This window comes from Toxotes jaculatrix, chromosome 5 (assembly GCF_017976425.1).
Source record: "Toxotes jaculatrix isolate fToxJac2 chromosome 5, fToxJac2.pri, whole genome shotgun sequence".
Classification (NCBI taxonomy): Eukaryota; Metazoa; Chordata; class Actinopteri; family Toxotidae; genus Toxotes; species Toxotes jaculatrix.
In genome coordinates this window covers 18,021,079-18,043,574 of record NC_054398.1, presented here as the reverse complement: position 1 = coordinate 18,043,574, position 22,496 = coordinate 18,021,079, and the positions used below count along the sequence as shown (strand labels likewise).

Genomic DNA, 22,496 nt, shown 5'->3' with positions numbered 1-22,496 from the left:
AAACTCTCAGGTTTACAGAAACATCATAGACATCATACGGCTGGATTTATTTCAGTTTAAAGAGTTACTGGAGGTGTACAAACATGAGTGAATGCTGGGAAAGCATTTGAATACATTTATTCATCAGTTTAAGATTTGCACCATGTTAACTCACACAGTTATAGAATAACTTAGGAAACAGTTTGAGTAAATAAAGTCACATTTTCACATTGTAAAACATTAGTTTGTCAGATCTTGTAGTTATACATATTGCCACAAGAGGTCAGCTTTGGCAGGGTGCCATGCTGCTCATAACTGGAAACACTATGAGATCACACCTGAGTTGTTAATATGCAGAATCATTAAATCAGCGATTCCTCTGATTCCTCAGTCAGTCAGTCCGAGCCAAAGTCATCCACGTCGTTCGCGTCATTCTCCACAACCTTGATGAGAGGAGGTGATTTCTTCTTACGCCTGTTAAAGCAAAAATAAATAAATAAATAAATCTAACTGCTAGAGTTAGACAACATGATTTAATGTAACACATCAAACGCAGAAACTCAGCAGCAGAAGGTGAGCGGTCACCTCATCTCATTCCGCAGTGCGTTCAGTTGGCCGTGAAGCTGCTCGTTGGCCTCGATCTGCTCATCCACTTCTCTCTGCAGCTTCTTTTTAGTGTGTTCCAGACGCTCGATCTCCTCCTCCGCCTCATCCATCTGCCTCTTCGCCGTCTTCAGCCTCTGAGTCAGCTGCAGAGTTCACATAAGTGAGATATTGAATCGTGAGTCAAGTCTGCTGCTCCTGACTGCTTAACTTCTTTCTTGATGGTTAAAGCTGTGTCTACCTGGTCTCTCTGGTTCTGCAGGTTGATGTGTTCCTCATCTGCCTGCATCTTCATCTCCTTCACTTTGCGCTCCAGCTTGCGGTTTGCTTGTTGCAGGCTGTTGTTGTCCCTGAGGGCAAAAGCACCTAGAGATCACATCGCTGCTGCTGCTGCAGCTTCCTGTAACTCAACACCTTCCCAGTGTGTCGGGGCCAAAGATACTCTCACTCGTACAACCACAGGGAAAGTGATATGAGTGGGTTCACCCCTCCACAGCCACCATCAAGTATCTGATGGAGCTATTATCCAAGGTGTCTTCTAAGTGTTAGCCTACACTGATAAATACAAACACTGTATACATTCGTGTCTGTAACTAATATTCATGTGCAAATGCTCACCGTTCTTCTCCTTGCAACCTCTCCTCCAGTTCCTGGATGCGGCTGTTAAGTTTGGAGACCAGTGAATCCTGGTTGGTTCTCTGTGAACCTTCAAGATGAGTTACTCTGCTCTTCAGGTCTTTATTCTGACAGAGAAAATCAAATGGAATGGTGCAACAAATGAGGCAAAATCACATTTTTAGGCAGACTATACATTCCCATGATAACAGGTCATCAGATATGGTATGGAGAAGATGAGCCTCTCTGGCAGTCTCTGACTGAAGATGGTCTCTGGCTGTTATGATTAGCGCCCTGGGTGGCTGTTTGTTAAACTCTTTTTGAACTATTGTTGCTCGTTTGGACTCTTTGGCATGATTTTATTTTTTTTTTTAGAATTTGTTAAACTCCTTATGGACTATTTGTGGACTCTTGCTTGGTTCTGTATTTTCTGTTTTATTTTTGAAGTCTTGCTACTGGTACCTGTCCCTGGTTGTGTTTTGCATTTCCTGTTTTATTTTGAAGTCCCATTCCTTGTGTATCTGTTCCTAATTCACTTCCTGTCTTTCCTACCATGTTGATTGTTTGCCCTGCCCAAATGTGAATCACCTGTGGTCAGTCACCCTCTCTGTCCTGGAGTCTGGATTTGTCTGTTGTGCCCTAGTCTGTGTTCCTGTTGTCATTCTGCCCAAGTTTGTACCTGTTTTTGCCTCAGTTTATTTTGATTTTGCCTGTGCTTGTATCTGGTCACTTCCTTGTTCCCTGGAACTTCTGTGGATCTAACCCCTGTGACTGTTTTGAGGCACATAAGAGTCCAACGCTTCCTTCAAGTCCATGATTTTGGGTTTTTCTCTCCCCCCCACGAGGACTCTCTATCACTGAAGATTAAAGACTTTGTAAACAGTGACTTTTTGTTATTAAGGAAAATCATCCTCCTTAAGTCTGCCTGGAGCTGTCTGCATTTGGGTCCTCTTCCCTTGTGTTCTTGGCTACAGCTGTCATTATAACACCGGCATCAGTAAGTGAAATTTGTGCTTATTTTCTTTGTTGAAAAACGATTCAGCTCTGGTTTGCTGTCCAGTGTGAGGGGGTCAGGGGTCAGTACCTGTCTCTCCAGGCTGGTCTTGTCACACTCCAGGTCCTGTCTGACTGCTCTCTCCTGCATCAGCTCGTTCCTCATCTGATCCATCTGTCATACACAACCCGCAGAGAGAGACACAGTTCAGTAAGTTAATCGGGGTAGGACCTGTGCGTACAGTATGTACTCTCCTCCATTTTAACTGAAAACATGCCTGTATTATTATTAAAAAGAGCCAGACATGCTGACAAGCACTTTCAGGTTAAATGAAACGTTTCCAGCTTAATTCCTAAACCCAGAGGAAATGCTGTCTGTTCTGAGCGGCCACATCAGACCTGAAGGCTCTTTCCTCTCTAATAACATCCAGAGGCCCAGTGAAGGGAGTGTGAAAAGCTGCTCACAATAGTTAGTTTGTTTTTTTTGTCTTTGCACTGCACCCAAAACAGTGTTTTGGTGTCAATTAGTCTGTACCACTTTTCTCCCATGAATGGTGGCCTACTTTACAGACACACGGAGGATGTGAGGCTCTTATGACGGCATCAGATGAAGAAACACATATGAAGTCATATTTTAGAGCAGTTACAAAAAAAAGTGTGTTAAGAAACAAAAACAAAACTCGTTTAAGGAGCTGGTCTGAACACATGGATCAGCAGCTTTCAGTGTCTGGGGGGGAAACCTGAGTCCTCAGCCCTACATCTGTTTATGATAAAAACAGATGTAGGGCTGGGTGTTCAAACTCGAGACTGTGCATAATTCTATCACTGATGGGTTGTTTCTTGGCAGATGTGGAAATTTATGAACGTTAGCAAATGCAAAATGAGAGCTTTGTGTCAAAAGGAAAAAAAAAAAAGACAGTGAGGGAGTAAACCTGCCTGCTCTTTGGTTTTGTCTAATCGTTCCATCAGGCGGTCAGCACTGCTGCGCTCATCATGAAGATCGTCTTCTAGCTGCCTGATACGTCCCTAAGACGAGAGGAAAACATGAAAAATGTCAAACCATCGAGTTAATTTATATTACACTACACAACAATGTTTACCAGTACAGAGAATGTGATGAGTCTATCCCCAGAGGCTGTGGTTAGAAAACCAACACAGAGAAAAGGGTTATTGGGCAATAATATAAGAGGAGGCTGGTGGGAGAAATGCAGTAAGACAAAGTAATAGTAATACAATAGATTTTTGGATGGATAGGAGTATAACAGTGAGAATGGGCAAGGGGGTGGGGGGAGGATAGAAGATTCCTGAGAACACCCAGACTGGTCTGATAACTTTTTACAGTAAACATCAGCTTCCTCAGCTGATACGCAGTGTCAACAGGGAGCGGACTGGTGTCACACCGTGTAATGTTTTGTCATCAGCAAGACAAACAGTGCTGAGCTGTGAGATGTTGTTGCCATGGCTCCTTTCAGCACCCTCATATTTCACAGGAACAAGTGAGTGCAAATACTGGCACCTGAACAGATAAACACTTCAAAACTTGTGATAAAGTAAAGTATGTTTGAATGTGTACTCTAATAAGAGTGAGTACAGTTTCTAATTGAATAGCCATCAGTGTGCAATGGCAGCTTTTCAGATAAACATACATGGCTGTAAATTGTAAAAAACAAAAAAGCAATTATAATAATAATATAAATATGGCTCATCACAAGAGAATTTGCAATTGTTAGCAAATATTGTGCGTTGAATATTTTTCATTTGGATGCATGTTTGTCTTCTGACAACTTCCTAATCCTGAGTGAAAGTTCTTGAGACATTTACCTCCATGAGTTTGACCTGCCGTTCTCTCTCTTCCACCGTGGCTGCGTTCCTCTCTTCCAGCTCCACCACCCTCTGCTCCAGCTGCTGACCCCTCAGCTGGGCCTCCTCCTGCTCCCTGCGACACCGGTGCAGATCCTCCTCCAGAGGAAGGAGCTGAACACAGAACAGACCGCTGAGTAAACACACACTATGAGATAAGGTAACATGCAACGTTTAGTGTTGGGTCGTGTTCACACAATCATACATTATTAAGAAAGTGCAGAAGAAAACAAGTCTTGGAAAATACATTTGACTAATTTTGAAAGTTTTTAATTTCAACTCCTGCAAAATGTTTGAAAGCCTCTCTTCACAGCACCTTATCAGGAGAAAAATTCTGAAACACTAATAATTCCTCTTTTCCTGCCTCTGACTTTTCATTTTATTGGTGACTAAGACAGTTGAACCCGCAAACTAATGAATCAGAGAGACAATGAGCACCACACCTCTTCCTGCAGTTTTTTGGCCGCCTGTCGGGATTTCTCCAGCTCTGCTCCCTTTTCCTGCAGCTGTCTGCGCAGCTCAGCCAACTCCCTCTGACTCTTTTCTCTGGCCTCATCGACCTGGTTCTGAAGTACATCTGTAGATGCCTCACACTCCTCCATGATGCTATTCATCTGTCCAGACAGATAAACAAAGAGCTGCTACAGTGAGATGAGTGTCTTTGGGTGTATGAGCATAAGGGATGAAAGAAACTATGCAAGCACAAGAAACATCGGCTGTTTCTGCTGATATCATGTGGCTTCAGGGTTAGGATAACATTTTTTTTTTTTGGTGTTTGGCTCCAAAAATGTTGAATTTTCCCATAGGGGCCTAATAAATGGCCCAGGTCCACCTCTCACCTTCCTCTGCAGTTGCTCCACAGCCCGGTCCTGCAGCCTCCTCTCATCCTCCAGTTCGGTTTTTGTCTTCCACAGCTCCTCTACTTGTTTCCTCTCCTCCTTGAGCTTCTCCTTCAGGTCCCTGTGCTCATGATTGAGTTTGGTCAACTTACTCTGTCAAAAGAAAACAGAGGAAAGGGGAGATTGTGAGCTTCCAGTCATATTGGGGACATACTGGGGACACTGTGGTTACATGATATGTGTCGCAGATCACTAAGGCCACCATCATGACCTGGCTTTACCTGCACGTCCTCCAACCGAGTGAGCAGCAGCTGGTTAGACTGACACATCTCTTCCTCATTCCTCCTCACATCCTTTAGCATTTCCTCAAGCTGCTGCTTTTCCCTCTGAGCAACAAGACAAAAAAAACATCAGCAATATACATGAAAACAACAGATCAAATCAGTTAGACTTTGATTAAAAAAACAAAAAAAAAAAACAAAAAAAAAAACACCTATGAAAAAATCACAGTAACTAAAACATGTTCCACATCAAACTCCCTACACCCCCACCCCCACCTTTTCCTCACCTCCAGCTGCTTTGCTCTCTGCTCCAGCAGCCTCTCTGTGGTTTTAGCCTCCTGGATTGCCTGGCTCAGCTGATCCACTTTCTTGTTGAGCTCCTGCACCTTCGATCTCAGCTGATCTCTCTCCTGACTCTGCTCCTTCAGCTGCACCTTAGCCACACCTTTCTCCTCCTCTGCCTCAGCCTTCTCTTGACCCAGCAGAGCATTGCTCTAAAAGACAGGTTGGCATAACAAATGACGAACATGAGAAGTGAAATAAACCACATTTTAGTTTTTGGAAATAAAGAGAAATCAAAAGAAGCGCACGTCTTCCCTCCTACCTCTTTGGCCAGCTCTAAATCCCTGAGCAGCTTCTCAATCTCCTGTTCATATTCATCCTTCAAAGCAGCCATGTATTTGTCATGAGTCTCCACCTCCTCCTTGAATGCCCCCTTCAGAGCACTGAGTTCCCTTTCCCGGTGGTGTAGCGCCTCCTCCTGCTCCTCCTTCACCTGTAGCATCTCCTGGAAGTCCACACGCAACTGTACCATATCCTGACAGACATCCATCATAATACAGTGTCACTACAGTGAGTCCAGTGAAGAAGCTTTACAGCTGCTGTTGATTTGTGAAGTGTATCTTCTACACCTGGTTTCATTTACCTGCAGAAGGATTTCTTTCTCCGTATTTATCACCTCTGCCTTCTTGGCTTGGTCCAGCTCATCGTGCATCTCAGAGAGCTGCTGCTGAAGGTCTTTCATCTCCGTCTTAGATCTTTCTCTCTCCGCCTTCATCCGATTCAATCTGACAATGTACAAGAAACAAAAATATGCAGCAAAGACATATTTTTAATTCCATACTTCAAGAAAAGAAGCCTGCTCACCCTGCTTTAAAGTTTTAGAGCAGTGGGACTAGATAATGCAAACAGATATCTGCGCACTTAATCCAAATGGTTTTTGACTCTGCTTTCGGTCTAATGACTTTCATCAGATCACGCATTATGGTTCACTTCACTGACCTAAGAGTATGAGAAGAAGATTTGTTAAGAAAGTGGACTATACAGTGTGTGGATATGCTGTTTAGTCCTGACTTTCATAACGGTTTCATTAGAGGTTCATGGAAAACATACACTTTCTTCTGTGGCCCTAGACACCAATGAGAATCATTTAAAGGATGAGTTCAGCATTTTGGGGAATACACTTATTTGTTTTCTTGCCAAGAGTTAGATTATGCCACTCTCACATTAATCCCACTCTCATGTCAGCACAGTAAGTATGAAGCTACTGTGAGCAATGAGTTTAAACAAGACAACATTCTTCTCAGCTGTAGCCCCCTTTCAGGTGATGAGATGAGAGTATTATTACTTAGCGGAGCTTTACTTTGAAACTTTTCCGAATGACTTACTCCTGTTTGGTTGACTGAAGTTCTTCTTCAATTTCAGCCAGTCTGTCCCTGAGTTTGCAGAGCTCTGTCTGACTTTTGGTCAACTCCTCTTGAAGTTTCTTCTTCTCTGACCTGGCCTTCTCACAGGCCTTGGCTAGAGTCTTTTCATTCTGCACAACACAGCAAAAGAAAAGAAAAGGAGGAGGACATCAACCAGAGGAACAGGAAGTGAGTGGTTTAGAGTTGAATCAGCCTGGATCTGACTTCACTGCACCTTCATCTCAGTTTCCAGTTTTTGCTTTAACTCGGACACTTTTTCCTCCAGTCCTGCCTGTTTCTCCTGCAACTGCTTCACCTCAGCTGCATAATCCTGTGTGAAAAGAGCGGTAACATTGGGAGTTTCAGACAAAGACACCAAATCATTCTGAACAACTATCAACACAGGAAAACACAACACTCACTTTCTCCTCCTCCTCCACATTCTCAGCAGTCCTCCACTTGAGCTTGTTGATCCTTTCGAGCAGCAGGTTGACTTTCCTCTGAGTGGTGGAGTCATCATCAGTCGTTCTGAGAAGCAAGACAAACATTTCACAAACACACAGATAGGGTGTAATGATAAAATGAAATCTAGTCAGTTGCCAGCTCATCAAATAAATGGCTGTACAGGCCTCTGAGTCGTGTAAATTTCCATTACTTTTGGTATCCAGAGAGGAAAATGTGTATTAAGACTTTCATGAGACTTTTGATATCTTTTTAAAGAAGAGATACCCCTGCTCCAGCACATATTCGAAAACAGGCACTGATCTTAAAAACTTTCCTTGTGAATAAGTTATTTATCAGTGGAAATAAGTTCATGCTCTGCATTCCTGACTGCTGTGTGTTTGAGCACACACAGCTGGATCTGCAACCTCTTATCTGACTGCTTTACACACTATTGAATCTTCAGCTGAAAGCGAAAACCCAATTTCATTTATTAAGTTGTTTCAAAGGAGTAGTTTGATGTTTCTTCTCCTTCTTGCCGAGAGTTAGATCACGAGTTAAAAGGTTGTATCTCATTTGTTTGACTCCAGAAAGTCAAAGAATTAGTCTTTAAAACTTGTCATGTCTATACTTCACAAGAGTCAGACAGACTCATGCTAGCTTTCCAGACTTTTTTAGAAGGCAATTTTATTCTATTATAATTGATTGTATTTGATTTATTTTAGCTTTCATCATCATTTAGCTTTTTATTGTGTTTAAAGTATTACTAATGTATTGCTTTGCCTTATGTAAAGCACTCTGAATTGTATCAGTGTTGCAATATATATAGTCAAGCAAGTTTCCTTGCCTTTGAGCTGAGCTAAGCTAACCTGCTGCTGGCTATAGGTTCACATTTACTGTACTGTAAACACAAAAGTGGCATCAATGTTCTCATCTAACTGTCAGCAAGAAAGCAAATAAGAATTATTTTCCAAAAGTTCAGAACCATTCTTTTGACTAAAAGGGTTGAAAGCTGAGGAGCGCTTACCCATCCTTGAGGTAAGTAAACAGTATTTGTTTTGTTGTGTCTTCAGTTGGGTCTGCTGAGAGTTCTTGCTGTCCTTTCAGAAGATCAGGAGTGACCTGGTTAGAGAACATACAACAAATAAATAGAGCCTTTAAAAAGGACAACTGTGATCTAAAGCAAATCTCATTACCTGTGTATCTCTTTCATCAGATTCATCGGTCTGGTCACTACATGATCCTGAGATAGAGGCTTTCTCTGTTCTGGGAAGCAGTTTTGCAGCTTGTGGAGATATGGTCTCTTTTCCATGATGTCCTGTGAGCAGGGTGCTGGGCTTGTTCTCCTCCCTCTTGTTCGCCAAAGAGGCCTCTCCGCTGAGGAGTCGAGCTCTGGCTGACCCGGGAGGATACATCCCACCTGGGTTCTCCCCCCTGATGCCCTTCAGAGACGAGGGTCTACTGGAGGAAGAGGAGGACGAGGAGGAGTCTGAGGTTCGACCGCTGTCCACGCTGCGTGACCTTCGACACTGTTCTGGGTCCAGCCTGTTCCTCGGGCCGCCCCTTCCTCTCCGCTGGCTGCTGTTGAACTGGCTTATTAGCCTCCCCACAGACAAGATGGAGTCTGTGTCCACTGTGTTTGGGGATCTTGCGGGGATGTGTCCACCTGAAGAAGATGTCTTGTTCTGGGCCACATCTACCTGGTCTCCTCCTGGTCCCTCAGCTGGCAGAGGGATCCTGGGTTTGGTCATATTAGCAGTCTGGGCTGTCTCAGGAACAAGTCCAGGCCGGGCAGTTGAGGCTGTTTGTGAAGAAATGACTGGGTTCAGGTTATTACTTTCAGGGTCATAAGGTCTCAGAATCTCTGGGTGTCTCTGATAATGAAGAACAGAGGAGGCTGCAGTCTTCCGTGTCTCAGCTGGAGATTGTCTTTCATCCACAGACCTCCTCACCATGCCCGGGTTGTACCCCGCCTGGTGAGTGATGACAGAGATGTCCCTGTGGCTCTCCTGGCCAGAACTGTTCAGAATCACATAAGGTTGACCTTTAATCCCTTGAACCTGCACCCTCACTCCAAACAAGTTGTCCTGGCTGCCTCTGGGACTGTGTTGCTGCATGTAGCTTCTCTGTATCCTGATGTCTGGAGAGCCACTCAGTCTGTGAGACTCCATCCTGACTCTACTAGATCAACAGATGAACTGGTGAAAGAAAAAACATACAGGTATGTTAAAAGGAGACGTAATCCTGCATGGGAAGGTGAACTGAAAACTGATGCATCAGGTTGGTTGAGCTGAGGCTGGTGTTTACAAAACACTAGAGCAGGGTTGGAGCCTCAGTGGGACACGATGACACACATATCCAGGGAGGTCCTCACACAGCTGCACTCATCCCACATAGAGACACAATAAAAGGACACTGACTGCAGCCTGATATTGCTGTGCCATGAAAACAGCTCCTTCTGTGTGCTAATGACAGTGCACTATTGTACAGCCAAAGCTGAGCCAACTCCATGACGACTACAACTGGCCGAGGTCTCCAAGGTGTCGTCACCCACTTCATGGTATAACACTTCAGGAAAATGTTTGCCAGTGAATATGTTAGTGTGAGGGTGAAACACAAGAACACAAGAGGTGTTGTGCTGCAGACAAAACAGTGTCTTCTTAAGAGCATCGTCCCGAGCATAGATACGTCAGTTAATACCACTACAGACTGCAGCTCCTTTATTATAAGTGTAAGTTAAGAAAGACAAGCACTGAGACCACTTTCTTCTAAGATAACTTTCATAAGCTGTAATAGATTATATTAATAGTTAGTAATCATTCACTAATGCTTTATTGATCAGTTATGAGCCATCAATAAGAACCACTTTTGTGTTACCAGGCTATACAAATCCTCCTTTAGCACACTTGCTGACTTGTTATAGCTCTTAAATTCCCAAGAAAGTCCACTCAAATTGACTATTTTGAGGCATTTTATGCTTTTATTAGAAAGCAGATAGGAAAAAAACAAAGGTCCCCTGACTCAAACCTGGGGCGTTGCATTGATCAGCTACTTAAACCCGTCAACCACCATGGTGAGGCCAATTTTGTGCAGCTTTTGAGGCTGTAATTTTGTAAACTTCAACAGGAACTTCATATGACAGAATTCTTTAATAAGGATCATTTTTGGGCTGCTAGGTTCTGGAAAACACTCCTCCAACATACCACCTCCTTTGACATTTAGGCAAACTTTTAAACTCAAATGGACTGTTTGACCACCTGAATCCATTCATCGCCAACTTTAATCACATCAACTTATCAACATACTACTTACAAAAAGGTAATTGGTTGGATAGTCCATTTAAGGAGTCTCCTTAATGAATTAAATATCTCGTTCTCGTTCAGAAGGAGGATTTTATACAACTTGGCAACCCCATTGATAGTCTTATTCATAGCTCATAACTGTTCTCTGAAACATATAACATATTAACCATTAATTGCCGCTTATGATCATAAGTGTAATTTATTAGACAGTCGCATTAGAAAGCTTAAAAAATATATATCACTTGCAAGTAGGATCAACGTTTATTTGCTGTGTGATCTGCGTTTATCCGGTTTTTCTTGATGAACTTCACTTGGTCTCACACTGTTACCTTTAAACAAACAGCCTGTCCTTCAGTCTGGCAAATACATATATAAAGGTACGTTACATTAAGGCACATAAGCGCTAAACGTCAGAGAAAGCTGTTAGTCCCACTGAAGTGTTATAGGAGGAACATAACAGATAAAGTGAAAAGAAAAGTACATTATGATCCAAAACTCACCACTGCGCGCAGCCCGAACAGTACACGTCGCTACAGGATCAATAATGTAGTTCCTCCTTTGAGCAAACACGGGTTATAAAGAAATCGATCCGAGGTGAAAGTTACCCGCTGTGTGTCCAGTCTGAGCTCTGAGTCCTCCTCCGGACACGATCACACTGTCCCGCTCGGAGAGGCGTTCACTGCCTGCTCCGTGTCTAACAGCCAACCCGTATGTGCTTAATGGGATGTTACAGGCTGAGTGAATGTTGTAGGAACCTGGTGATGATGAGAATAACTGGACCATCTATCACGTTGTAGTACTCAGATCTACTGAAGTCTTGAACTCCTTTGGTGGGGAAATTGGACCAGAGTTTTGTACGTCTGACTTCATCCAGATGTTCAGCAGTGTTCAATGTTCAGTACAATGAGGCATTATCATCATGGAATATTTGAACGCCAGAAAGGAAACGTTTTTCACCAGAGCTCTGTGTATTAAAATTACAAAATGTATGTATATGCACAAATATTTTGTTTCAGAAGCCCATTTTCAGTTTATGTGCACCAGATGTTTTCACAACACACTTGTGTAATTGGCTCACAAAATCTCTTGCTCTCTAGTGTATGTGTCAAGCTCAGATTTAAGGCTTCAGCAGACGAATGAGAAAACACCCTAGTGGTGTCACACTGTGCACGTTCACATTTTTTCTGCACAGTGTGGATATAAATTGAAGGAAGTTAACACATTTTTCCATCCATTCCATGAATCTTTCCATCATTCTGGGGTTTTTCAAGGTTTTTATGCTCCTTGCACCAAATCATATCTTTGTATCCAGGTCTTGATTAAACATGGTTTCTGAATTGAAGCCCTGCTATAAATAGACCACAAGCTTTGTGATTTTTTGTTTTTAGTAGAGAGTTGACAGAAGAAAGCAGATGGGCAATGGAGGAAAGAAAGGGCTGTGACATGCTGGACTCTTCCTGGACTTGAACCTGGGACTTTGAAATTACATGGTCAGCACATTAAACCCCAAAGCTCATTGGGTCGACATTTGTCATTTAGCAGCAATTAACTGTAACTTTGTGAGCATTGTCCATTGTTTATTAATTTCAGTGAGTCTCAAACATCTAAAGCTGTCACTTATTGATAATTGGAACTACACTATATGTACTGTGTGTGTGTTTGTGTGCTACTATCTTTTACAGTTTACTATCGAACACACAGACTCAAAATATTTGAAAAAAAAAAAGACATTTATTGCTACATTATCATTTTGACACATGCCTGTAGGCTACTTCAAACTGTACACATACTGTACATGTTATGATAGGAGTATTTCAGATTATTCTGGATTATTATTCATTATCTGTTCAGCAGTGTGATAAGCAAACAAGACATCAATTATTCTGTAATACTGTATTGCTCAGAGCATGAAATGTGGCTACATCTAACAAAACTGCACAAAAAGTGTTTTGTGTAAAATCAGAATGGAAAAAACAAAACAAACATTGATAAATTCACGACATCTGTATAAAAGATAACTTATATAACTTAGAAAAAACAAAATGTTCTATTGAAAACTGAAACATGCAAAGAGCTTTGACTACATCTGAAGCGCAATAATTACACTGAGAAGAAGAAAGATTCTGTCCACCAGTGTTTCAGTAAGTGTAATCTTGTCATCAGTGCTATAACACAAATTTATAACAAATATACGAACAATAGATGATGCCCACACATTTAAGAACATTCTCGGAGATCTGTTCATTCACAGAATGGTCAAACTCCAGCAATACTCACACACTCACACACACAAACCACAGGACAAATGAAATCCGCTGTCTGAACGCACATGTGTGGTAATGTCAGTTCTCTGAGCTCAGTGGAAATCATGAGTGTAGGTGGTAAATAGTGACACACTGTAAAAGTCAGACAATATATCTGGCCCTGCCAAAAAAAAAAACAAAGAAAACTGCAGATGACACTTTGCCTCTACTGCGTTTCATCCATTCAGATATAATCAAACATAAAGGTAATCAATAAATATACAAAATATTTACAAAACATCTGCAGCTTACAATGCATTTGTCTCTTACAGATAAAGTTTAGGCACAAAGTTGGAAGTTTGTTGGGAAGTGAGGAGATGATTGTTCAACTGCATCACACTTTACAATCAGAGAGGCCGACCTCTCTGCTCTGGTCCAGATTCAGAAGAAATGCTGGGATGCTCTTCAATCGACATCTGGATATCAAAGACACAGCGACATAATGTTAATGACAGACTTTTTGTATAAATACCATTAATGAATTTTTGAAGGGTTTCTCCTAAATATGCTTTATTCCAAATAGAAATATCATTACGTTTCCTCCCAATATCTCTAAAAGTAGAGACATCCTGTAGCAGATCCTGTATTTCTCATTTTAGAAAAAAATTGCTGATATCAAATTGTAAAAGTTAATGTTAAATACTTGATATTGCATGTGACGTAGTTATCATCAGATGCTCAGAGGTGGCCCATGGGGTTTGGTGGGTCAGTCAGACTGGGATGAAAAGCGAGATGCATGGACTGTGGATCCGTCATGACTGCAGACGCCTTCTCTTCCTCTCTCCTCCGCAGACACGCTGCCTTTGGGTTCAGGTTCCTCTCTGTGGGATTAAGCAAACAATAGGGTTAGAATCTAAATAAAGAAGGTGAAGACGTGTGGTTGGATCTGGATATTATTCATTGTGTAATGCACACTCAAATGTTTTACCTCAGGGCAAACTACTGGAAAATACCTTCTGAATTCTGCTATTGATGTGGCAAATGAATGTGCTGCTGTCGGCCACAGTGCACTTTTGATATATACACAAGAAATCCAAATGTTCAAATACTGTTTATTAGCACTTTAAAGCTGCTCCAATTGATGTTTGTATATTGATATTGAATCAAAAGCCTATGTCTAATGTGAAATGGGGTGCACTGACCTCTGACTTGTTGTTCCAGGCTGAGGATCACCGCCACGGCCTGATGCAGCACCAACAGTTTGGTCTGCGGCTTCTCACTCTTCAGGTGCAGCTGACACATGTGACCCAGCTCCTTAAAGGCCTCGTTGATGTCCCGCACACGCAGACGTTCACGAGCATTGTTGGCCATCCTCCTCTCACGCTCACGTTCGGCCTTCTGCTCCGGGCTGAGCTCCTCGTCCTCGTGGATACTACAACAAGAGAAAGGTACAAGAAAAAAAACAGAATGCTCATGAATGTATAAATGATTTCAAGTTGCATATTGCAAAAAATGACATCCAAGCTTAAGTGGATCCATGTCTAAGATTTAACGGATTACAGACAGGAGGAATGTGTTGAGTCATACTGTGGATTTCTCTGCCCTCTGCTGGTCACTGAGCTGACACTGAGTTACTGAGTCTCCTGAGGTCATCTGATATACTCTCAGTTGTTCTTTGAAAAAGGCTTACATAGAACATCAACAACAGGCTCGTGTAAACAGTCACACATTTCTAAATGAATAATTAATCCATGAGAGCATTTTTACATTTTTTTTAGAAACGGTCTGTGTCCATTTTTGGTCTAGAGATTCACTTTGGGTCATATTTTGACAATTCTTTTCCATTATTTTATTATTTGGTTTGAATAAAAACTAAAAATAATGTTCAATAGATAAAATTGTTGCTGGAGGTCATTCACATATGCCATCACTGATATCCGTCAATTAGATTATGGATCTAAATAAAAAGAAAGCATGCACTCAGACATCAGAGCTGATGTCATGAGGAGGTTTGTCCTGAAGTGACTTCTGCAGGACATAGAGTCTCATCTGTGAAATTTTTGTATAGTTTTCAATCACCCCGACTTTATACATCCACATTTTCTAATGTGGATTTGGATAAAACAAACAATTTGTTGATGGCATCTGGGAGTTTCCAACTGGCATTTTTCACTATTTTACATACAAAAAAAATTAACCATCAGTAACAAAAATAATTGTCTTTGGCCTTGTCAAAAAGAATACTCAGCCTAAACGGTATCTTACTCTTAATTTTGACTCAGGGGTTTACCATGATGTCTTTACCATGAACTGTACTAACTAGCAGTTGTTCTTATGCCTCTTTTTCATGGTTGAATTTACTGCAACTTCAAGAAACTTGAAGACGAAATATGAGGCAGCGCTAAATAGACTGGCACAGGCACAGCTGTCTTTCCCAGAAGGGGGTCTGACAGTATTTTAAATTAGTCCTGACTCTGCATAATCGCCACGATAAGTCTGGGGCAGTTTTTCTTTGACAGTGACTTTCAGCAGCAGGTTTTACTGACCAGGTGGATTCTGTTTTTATTCTCCTCAGAATAAAGCAGGACAGTGTGCGAGTGTACCTGTTCCTTGTGCTGTTTTCTCCATGTGTTTTGTGTTCGCTCTCCTCATCTGATCTCTGGCTGTCAGAGCTGTGACTGTGATTGGTGTGCATCATCTCTTCCCTTTCCCCGCTTTCCATTTTCAGCTCCAGATTGCCCTGAACTCCCAGACCTCCTGTGGAATATCACACAAGGTTTTTTTTTTCTTTTAAAATGTAAACTGTGAAATGTCTAAAGTCCCAAAAGTTAAAAGTTTGAAAAGTGCAGATTAAAAAATACAGGAATGCAGCAGTGGACAGGTGAGAGGAATAGCTCGCCTCTACCTCCGCCTTGCATGGGCTGAAGTGTGGCCCTCTGTCTGGCTGGGTACGGGTGGCCATTTTGTGTACTTCTCTGGAAGGCTGAGTGGTTGTTGTTCATACTGACAGCTTCAACCTTTATGACACACAAAGACCGCGATAAGACAGGGGCAATGTTCATGTGTTCATAAGTCCTCGGAGGTGCATTGAGCACGTGAAAATTCTCTAAATGATGAGTGTGAACGATGCTGTTCTTCCATAAATCTTTCAGTCAGCGAGCGTGACTCAGTCACATACAGTTTACAACTAATGACAAATAAGTCACAAAACCAACATCTGTAGCTCTGAGTAGACCTCTCGCTCTGCAGAATTAATTTAATCTCAGGCAATCTTAATCCTTCCCTTAAAACTACTATATACTCCCTAAACATACCCCTAATTCTCTTCAGGAATGATTTGCTCCCAACCGACACATCATTTGGAAAAAATAAAAGTGAGAGAATTTAATACCCCCTCCCCCAAAGGATTAGACTAAAAACCCCTTTCCCCTGCATATACTTCCACTCCAGCTGGGCTAAAATCCCCTTGGTCTGCTGAAAGGGAAACATGTTAGAATGGGACTGCAGCCCCCCCCCCCAATCACCCCACAGTGGAATTAGAGTGTGCACATACTGTACACTCTCCATACAAGGGTGACACGTCACAGAGCTCTCCTATTGTGCTCAGTTTCCTATTTCAAGGACAACAACCTTTACATGAGGAAAACATGCAGACATAGCGGGTGGAAAATTCCTGAAACTGAATACTGGCACACACTCGTACTGTACACACACAACACGGAATTTCCATACACACAGCCCTGTCCTTCCTTAAATACTTCAAAGTAATGGTTGTTAACCATGGCTGGAGTGTGACAGGTGAGCGGCAGAGTGTTGGCAGAGCCCGGGTGGCCGTGGTGGGTCTGGTTTAACAGGCCGTGGATGTCAGTGGGCAGACCGGCCGTCGGGCCCACAGCGTGGTTCCTCAGGACGTGGATCACATCATCAAGTCTGTCCAGACGGTCCTCCACCTGAGACTGCAAACACCAGGAGACAAAAAGTTAAAACTGCATTTGGCATTTCATATCATCTTGGTTAAAGAAAGATGGGAAATTTTGTTTTACACATTAAAAATTCATCCTTTCAAAATACAAAAACAGCACTTTTTCTGCTCAGTTTCGACAAGTCACATGAGTCGAAGGTCACAGTTTTTCCTTGAATGATGGACACCTTAAAGCAGTAGCTAGATGTTTTGAGGGACACATTTAATCACTCTCTTGTTGAGAGAAGATCGATACCAGGCTGCCAGGGAAGCAGTTATTTAGCCTGGTTTGCAGTCTTGAATTGGTATAATAAGCAAATATTATGCCCTATTATTACATCTACTATATTGGTATTTTCAAAATGGTAATTTTTTCAGGTATGTACACAAGCTAATGCATTTAAATAGCTTTAAATGTATTTTTAAAGCATGTAGTTGTTCTGATATTATTTTATTTTTTATTTTTATATAACATATTTTGCTTGTCTTTCCTACTTTATTCAATTTTCTGGAATACTGTCATGAGTTTCATTTATCATTTATTTATTTATATATACATCTATTAATTACCTCTGTATGAAGAGATAATATTAAATTAGGTCTTTACCATTGATATAAGTGAAGACTCATAATGTGGTGAGACTGGTGCCTGAACTGAACTCCGGGGCCACATGTTAGTACCTGGGAGGAGGAAAACAACCAAAATAGAATATGTTGAGATATACAAAATAAAAATACATTTCATTTCACTCTGAGCAGCACCTGCGGCTGCATCTGTTACTCCAGTTTACCTGCAGGTTCAGCTGTGTTTGGCAGTGGAGACGGAGACCTCACCGGTGTGGACGAGCTGGAGGGGAAGCTGCTGCTGGTGTGATCAGGGGAATAAATCTGGCGGCAGACAGGGAGAGAGAGAAGGAGGGGGAGGGGTGGGGACCAGGGCATGGATCATTTTAAAAGCACAACTTGTCATTTCTGCGTAAGGTTTTACAGCTGCTGCCACAGCCTTTGGAGCAGGCTCGTAACCTGAACTAAACTCATCAATTCTGGTCATTTTACTAGTCAGCAGCCAATAAAAAGTCCAGCGGCACAAAAGTAGCCCTTCGTTAATATGCACTAGCACTGTTACTGGCAGGGAGGAACAACTATTTCCTTTTTCCATTATGCCACTGGGACTCTCAGGGATTTGTTTTATGCTCTGACTGGTCTGACTGTTTGAACATAACGAAGCATAGATGAGTCGGTCTAATGGGATTGAGGTGGTGCATACTTACAGAGGCCAAAGCTTTGCCCAAGGTATCGCCTGTCTGTGACCCTCCTGATACATTTGCCTGACTCCCTGAGACTGAAAAAAAAAAAACAGTCATCATAAAATATAAGAATAAAGAATAGTCAAATCTGCGCTGAAATAAAAAGTGAAGACTATTTTCTCCACTTCCTTACCTGTTGAATTCTCTGAGGTGTTGATTGACGGAGTGCGTGGTGCCGTATTGTTGCGGTGAAATGTGGACATGGGTGGGAGACCCCTGTTCATATCAGTGGCCATCACTGAATGTGAAGAGTAGTCCTGAACAGCAAGCAAACACACAGTTAAACACACAGGGGTCAAAAAGTGCAGTGCTGTCAACATCCAAGGTTCCTGGAGGTAAATCTCACCAGGTGACTGTGTGGTGGTTGCAGGCTGCTGTAGCTCCCCGGCTGTGTTTGGTGGATTGTGGCCGCTCCCAGTGCACCTTCATAGCCCTGCTGGTTCAGCCCATTTACAGCATTCCAGATGTCGGGTGAATTGCTCGTCCCCTCTAAAATGCATAATGATATGTTATAGCCTGCACTGAAACAGCATCTCAAGCAGCCAGTCCAGCCACCAAGCTCTACACAGGCCTCTATGGAAACAATGACCTAAAGCCAATGTTTAGCACTTGTTCAGTATGAAAACAATGACAATGAGCATTTAACTCAAAGCAGGCAAAACACACCATTGGTGTGTTCACAGGATAAGACTGTTTGATCAAACTTGAACCTAATGGCTGTTTGAGGATGCCTTGAAACTCATACAGAATTTGCAAAGGGATGACGGGTTTGAATGAACACTGAACCAAACAAAATGTTCTAATTACAGTGGCTGTCTCTGCTAGAATTGTTGATGAATTATCATGTTAATTTTGGACTGTGTGAGCTCACCAAAGAAGGTGCTTGCGAACACATTGCTGGGGACCTTGTTGGATGGATGTGAAGATGAGTTCTGGTTGATGTCGTCATTAGTGGGAGACTGCCCGTAAACCTAAAAAGAAGACTTATATTAGGCATTGTTGGAAAACAACTTTGAACCATAAGATAATGTATAATCAAACACTAATTTTCTAATGCGTCTAAATTACTCAAACAGATCTTACTGACACAAATGCATGAGTACTGTGAGGCTGAGGCAACAGTATTATGAAAACAAAGCAGAGAGCTGATGCACACTTAGAGCTATTGCGATAATCCATAAGCTGCAGATCCATGCACCTCCTCATCCGGATTTAGGAACCATTCACCATGAGAAATCCCTGCCCTAATCATGATCAGGTTCGGCTGGCTTCAGAAGACTGGGATACAATTCCCTCCCAAATAAAATTGAATTACAGTCCTTCTTGTGCTTTGCCCTCAGAAAGAAACGGAGAACTGAGTCTCCCACTAACGATCTCTCCTATTAGAAAAAACATATTGTAAATAGCAAATGGATCAAAGAATGAAACTAAAGATATCTTCAACTTATATGTTGTTCTTTTTCTTTTACTTGTAAGCGTGGGGCTACAAACTGCACATATGCACACAAAACACACCAACACATGCTCACTCACTCAAACACACCAAGAGGTCTGGGCTGCACCTGCACCTCCCTCGATTGCTTTGATGTGCCCCAGGAAATGAAAATAAACCTCCCTGCGCAGCATCAATGGGGTGTCAGTTACCCGGACGACAAGTTCTGTAAAGCAGGCTATTAAAGACTCTCTTGAGTATGCTCGTGCAAGCACACTCACAGGCTCACACACACACACACACACACACACACACACGCACACGCACAAAGACTCACACACTTAAGCATACACACACACACATACACACAGCCATGACCCTGGCTGGCATGAGTCCCATGGTGATTGTGGGCTAGGCCAAACAGAGGAGCCCCTGCCGACACTGGGCCCGTCTGAGCCGCCATGGGCAGCATATGGCGGAGGATAAAGCCAATTGTCCTCCTTACCATCAGCATAGCAGGCGACCCGTTAATAATGGTCACACCCCCGCCCCAGCACGCCCTCTCTGGCCCCCGCTGGAGAGGGGCCGTCACCATGGCATCCTCTTTTAGCATAGCATTGATTTAGGAACCATCAATCATGGCATCACAAATGATATGGGACTTTTTTTTTTTTTTCAGCAAAAAGGAACACAACTAAGAGGGAATTGTAATACTACAAAACCTTCATATCTGCTTGAAAATATTCATTTTGAACATGTCCTTGAATTTCTAAAGTTATTTTAGTCTAAATCCAGCTATAAACTTGTACAAAAAGAGTAAGCAGCTACACCATTTTTCCCCTTGTAAATGTACACAGCATTATGATGCTAGATGAGTGAAATATCAACTTGCTATTCAGAGCCTATGCTGTGTTCCACCATGGCCAACTCCAGCCACATGCAACCAATTTTCTGCCTCTGTGATCCACGATGTCTGGATATGGTTAGTCTCACAGAGATCAAAGCTGCCTTTGATAATGGCTCGTGGTGGAGGGACTGCTCCAACATAGCAGGGTTAAATCAAATAGAAATAGCAGCAATCTGCTTCATGTCAAGATGTTTTCTGCTGCTTGGCTTGACTACATGGTGCTCAGCTAACAGGAAGCATGAGTCTCACTGCTGCATTTTAACATGAGTTTGTCAACATAAAACCACAAGTGAGTGAGGACTTTTAGTGTTATCTGACTGAATGATAATATTACTGCGGGTGTTGTGCATGGGTAGTGGTTATGAGTGGTGTGATGTTGGAATAGCCATGGTTCACAATGTCAGAAAATTTAATTCTTATGTAAACAAGATAAATATGAAGCAATTCAGGTTTTAACCTTATTATATTTACACAAAGTCATGCATTTCTTGCATTAACTGCTAAGCTGAAACCACTGGTCTAAACAAGAGTAAGCTTCAGAGGCTACCATGTACACAACTCATCAAGGTAGTGACAATGACACATTCAGTACAAACTATAGACATGACACAAATAAAACACAAAGCTCTTTCTCCCTCTGCCTCTCACTCACACACACAGAAAGACACACACATCCAAACAATCCAGATAAAACAACCTCATATTCCAGCAAATGTTTGGTGCAGAGTAGAAAACATTCCTACCAACTCTAAAGAGCCTCACCAAAGGTATATCCAAATGAGACAGTCTTAAATTACAATAATTCTAACTTTTATACAGGTTGCAGATGTAAATGCATTTCTTACTGAGGCTTAAATTTTCTCATCTGTTAGAGAACACTTTGTTATTGAAGCACTGTGAACAGATAAAGCTGGAAACTAGTGATGAACCACGAAAGTCATCAAACAAACACAACAGTCTGAGAGGATAATTTCAGAGAGCAACAGCATCATCACCAAACACACTGACAGTGTCATGCAACCTCTGGAAATAAAAATACAAATATATATAAGAAATGTACTCACTGGTTTCATGTTGTAGCAATACATCAATGAGTTGTTGCCTGTGCCTGAGACAGGATGAGCACAGTACATAACTCTTTGTGGTTCAGTTCAAGACTCCAGGCTCACGATACAGTCCACACACAGCTCGTCTGTTCGTGTCTCTACTCATGTGTATATAGTCCACATGCACTCCTTCCCCTAACCTACCCCTGCTGGTCATGCAGCTACCCACAGACAACTTATGCAAATAAGGGCTGGACCATTCCAGGCAGGAGAGGGGGGTGGCCAAGGGTTGATGCTATTTATTATGGTACAAGCCTGGTCCAGGATATTGCGAGCATCCTTTTCCCATTTTCCCATCCCATTCATTATCACAGTCATTAAATAAATGTGGTTAGGCTGTAGTGTTTAGTGTGTGTTGACAGTTAAGGAGCCTGTTTGTGCAAAAGTGGCAACGTGAAAATAACTGAAACTTGTGATAATCAGGGAATTCCCCACCCAGGCATGAACAAACAGGGTGACCACACCAGTCCAAAGAAAAAAAATGAAGCCATCATCAATGTGGGTTATAAATTTTGCTACACAGTGGTCGTCCTATCCTTGTCACATCCTATGTTGTTGTAAAATCATAAGCAAACAAGCTCAGAGGTGCCTCCTCAGGACCAGTGAGCAGTGATGACGCCGTGAAGATTAACTCCTGTTAGACAGGTAGAGGTTTCCAGTAAACAGGGGATACCACACCCCTGTCTGACCTACATTTACAAATAGAACCAAGTCTTAGTTTGAAGGCACGTGTAGCGTGGCAAGCTCCTCCAGCGGCTGGGTTAAAGGTTATTTATACACAAGACTGTCTGGGTGATCTGCTAATGAACAACAGTCAGACTTCCTGTTTGATGTAAACTCCACTGTCTGCTGCCCTGGTGCTGAAACTCACAGTGACCTATTACATGTCCAAATGAACAACTTACAGGTGTGATGTCTCAATTATGTCTTCAGAAACGTTCT

General features: G+C 42.2%; 2 protein-coding genes across 4 annotated transcripts; both read right to left on the bottom strand.

Moving 5' to 3' along the window:
- Window positions 1–186: 186 nt before the first annotated feature.
- On the bottom strand, window positions 187–11,302 carry LOC121181562 (cingulin-like protein 1). 3 transcript variants are annotated; one of them, XM_041037498.1, is made up of 19 exons: window positions 11,099–11,302; window positions 8,493–9,494; window positions 8,324–8,418; window positions 7,278–7,383; window positions 7,091–7,186; window positions 6,838–6,986; window positions 6,096–6,237; window positions 5,775–5,957; window positions 5,458–5,664; window positions 5,171–5,275; window positions 4,890–5,042; window positions 4,494–4,664; window positions 4,012–4,164; window positions 3,127–3,216; window positions 2,282–2,365; window positions 1,201–1,325; window positions 824–932; window positions 565–728; window positions 187–453 (listed from the first exon to the last, which is right to left on the bottom strand). In XM_041037498.1, the coding sequence occupies exons 2-19, from the start codon at window positions 9,465–9,467 to the stop codon at window positions 375–377; spliced, it is 3,186 nt and encodes a 1,061-aa protein (XP_040893432.1). In that variant the 5' UTR covers window positions 9,468–9,494; window positions 11,099–11,302; the 3' UTR covers window positions 187–374. The 3 variants fall into 3 exon arrangements, with proteins under 3 accessions (XP_040893432.1, XP_040893429.1, XP_040893430.1); XM_041037495.1 differs by having other exon boundaries at window positions 5,775–5,987; window positions 11,099–11,301; XM_041037496.1 differs by having other exon boundaries at window positions 5,775–5,987; window positions 8,324–8,391; window positions 11,099–11,301.
- Window positions 11,303–12,417: 1,115 nt separating this feature from the next.
- On the bottom strand, window positions 12,418–21,649 carry LOC121182067 (transcription factor 12-like). The gene is made up of 13 exons (XM_041038381.1): window positions 21,513–21,649; window positions 18,981–19,080; window positions 18,456–18,598; window positions 18,243–18,366; window positions 18,074–18,144; window positions 17,594–17,690; window positions 17,410–17,483; window positions 16,621–16,797; window positions 15,747–15,858; window positions 15,445–15,598; window positions 14,044–14,273; window positions 13,545–13,722; window positions 12,418–13,317 (listed from the first exon to the last, which is right to left on the bottom strand). The coding sequence occupies exons 1-12, from the start codon at window positions 21,579–21,581 to the stop codon at window positions 13,580–13,582; spliced, it is 1,494 nt and encodes a 497-aa protein (XP_040894315.1). The 5' UTR covers window positions 21,582–21,649; the 3' UTR covers window positions 12,418–13,317; window positions 13,545–13,579.
- Between the last annotated feature and the right edge of the window lie 847 nt (window positions 21,650–22,496).

Bases quoted from the DNA above. Each gene is read 5' to 3' on its own strand.
- LOC121181562 (XM_041037495.1), bottom strand. From the start codon at position 9,467: ATGGAGTCTCACAGACTGAGTGGCTCTCCAGACATCAGGATACAGAGA. The intron at 6,987-7,090 runs GTGCAGTGAAGT...TGTGTTGTGCAG, and splicing joins AACTGGAAACTGAGATGAAG to AATGAAAAGACTCTAGCCAA. The intron at 4,165-4,493 runs GTGTGGTGCTCA...TTCTGTGTTCAG, and splicing joins CCAAAAAACTGCAGGAAGAG to CTCCTTCCTCTGGAGGAGGA.
- LOC121182067 (XM_041038381.1), bottom strand. From the start codon at position 21,581: ATGTACTGTGCTCATCCTGTCTCAGGCACAGGCAACAACTCATTGATG. The intron at 18,599-18,980 runs GTGAGCTCACAC...TATGCATTTTAG, and splicing joins GTTCGCAAGCACCTTCTTTG to AGGGGACGAGCAATTCACCC. The intron at 17,691-18,073 runs GTAAGTATGCAC...GTCTGCCGCCAG, and splicing joins TGGGCAAAGCTTTGGCCTCT to ATTTATTCCCCTGATCACAC.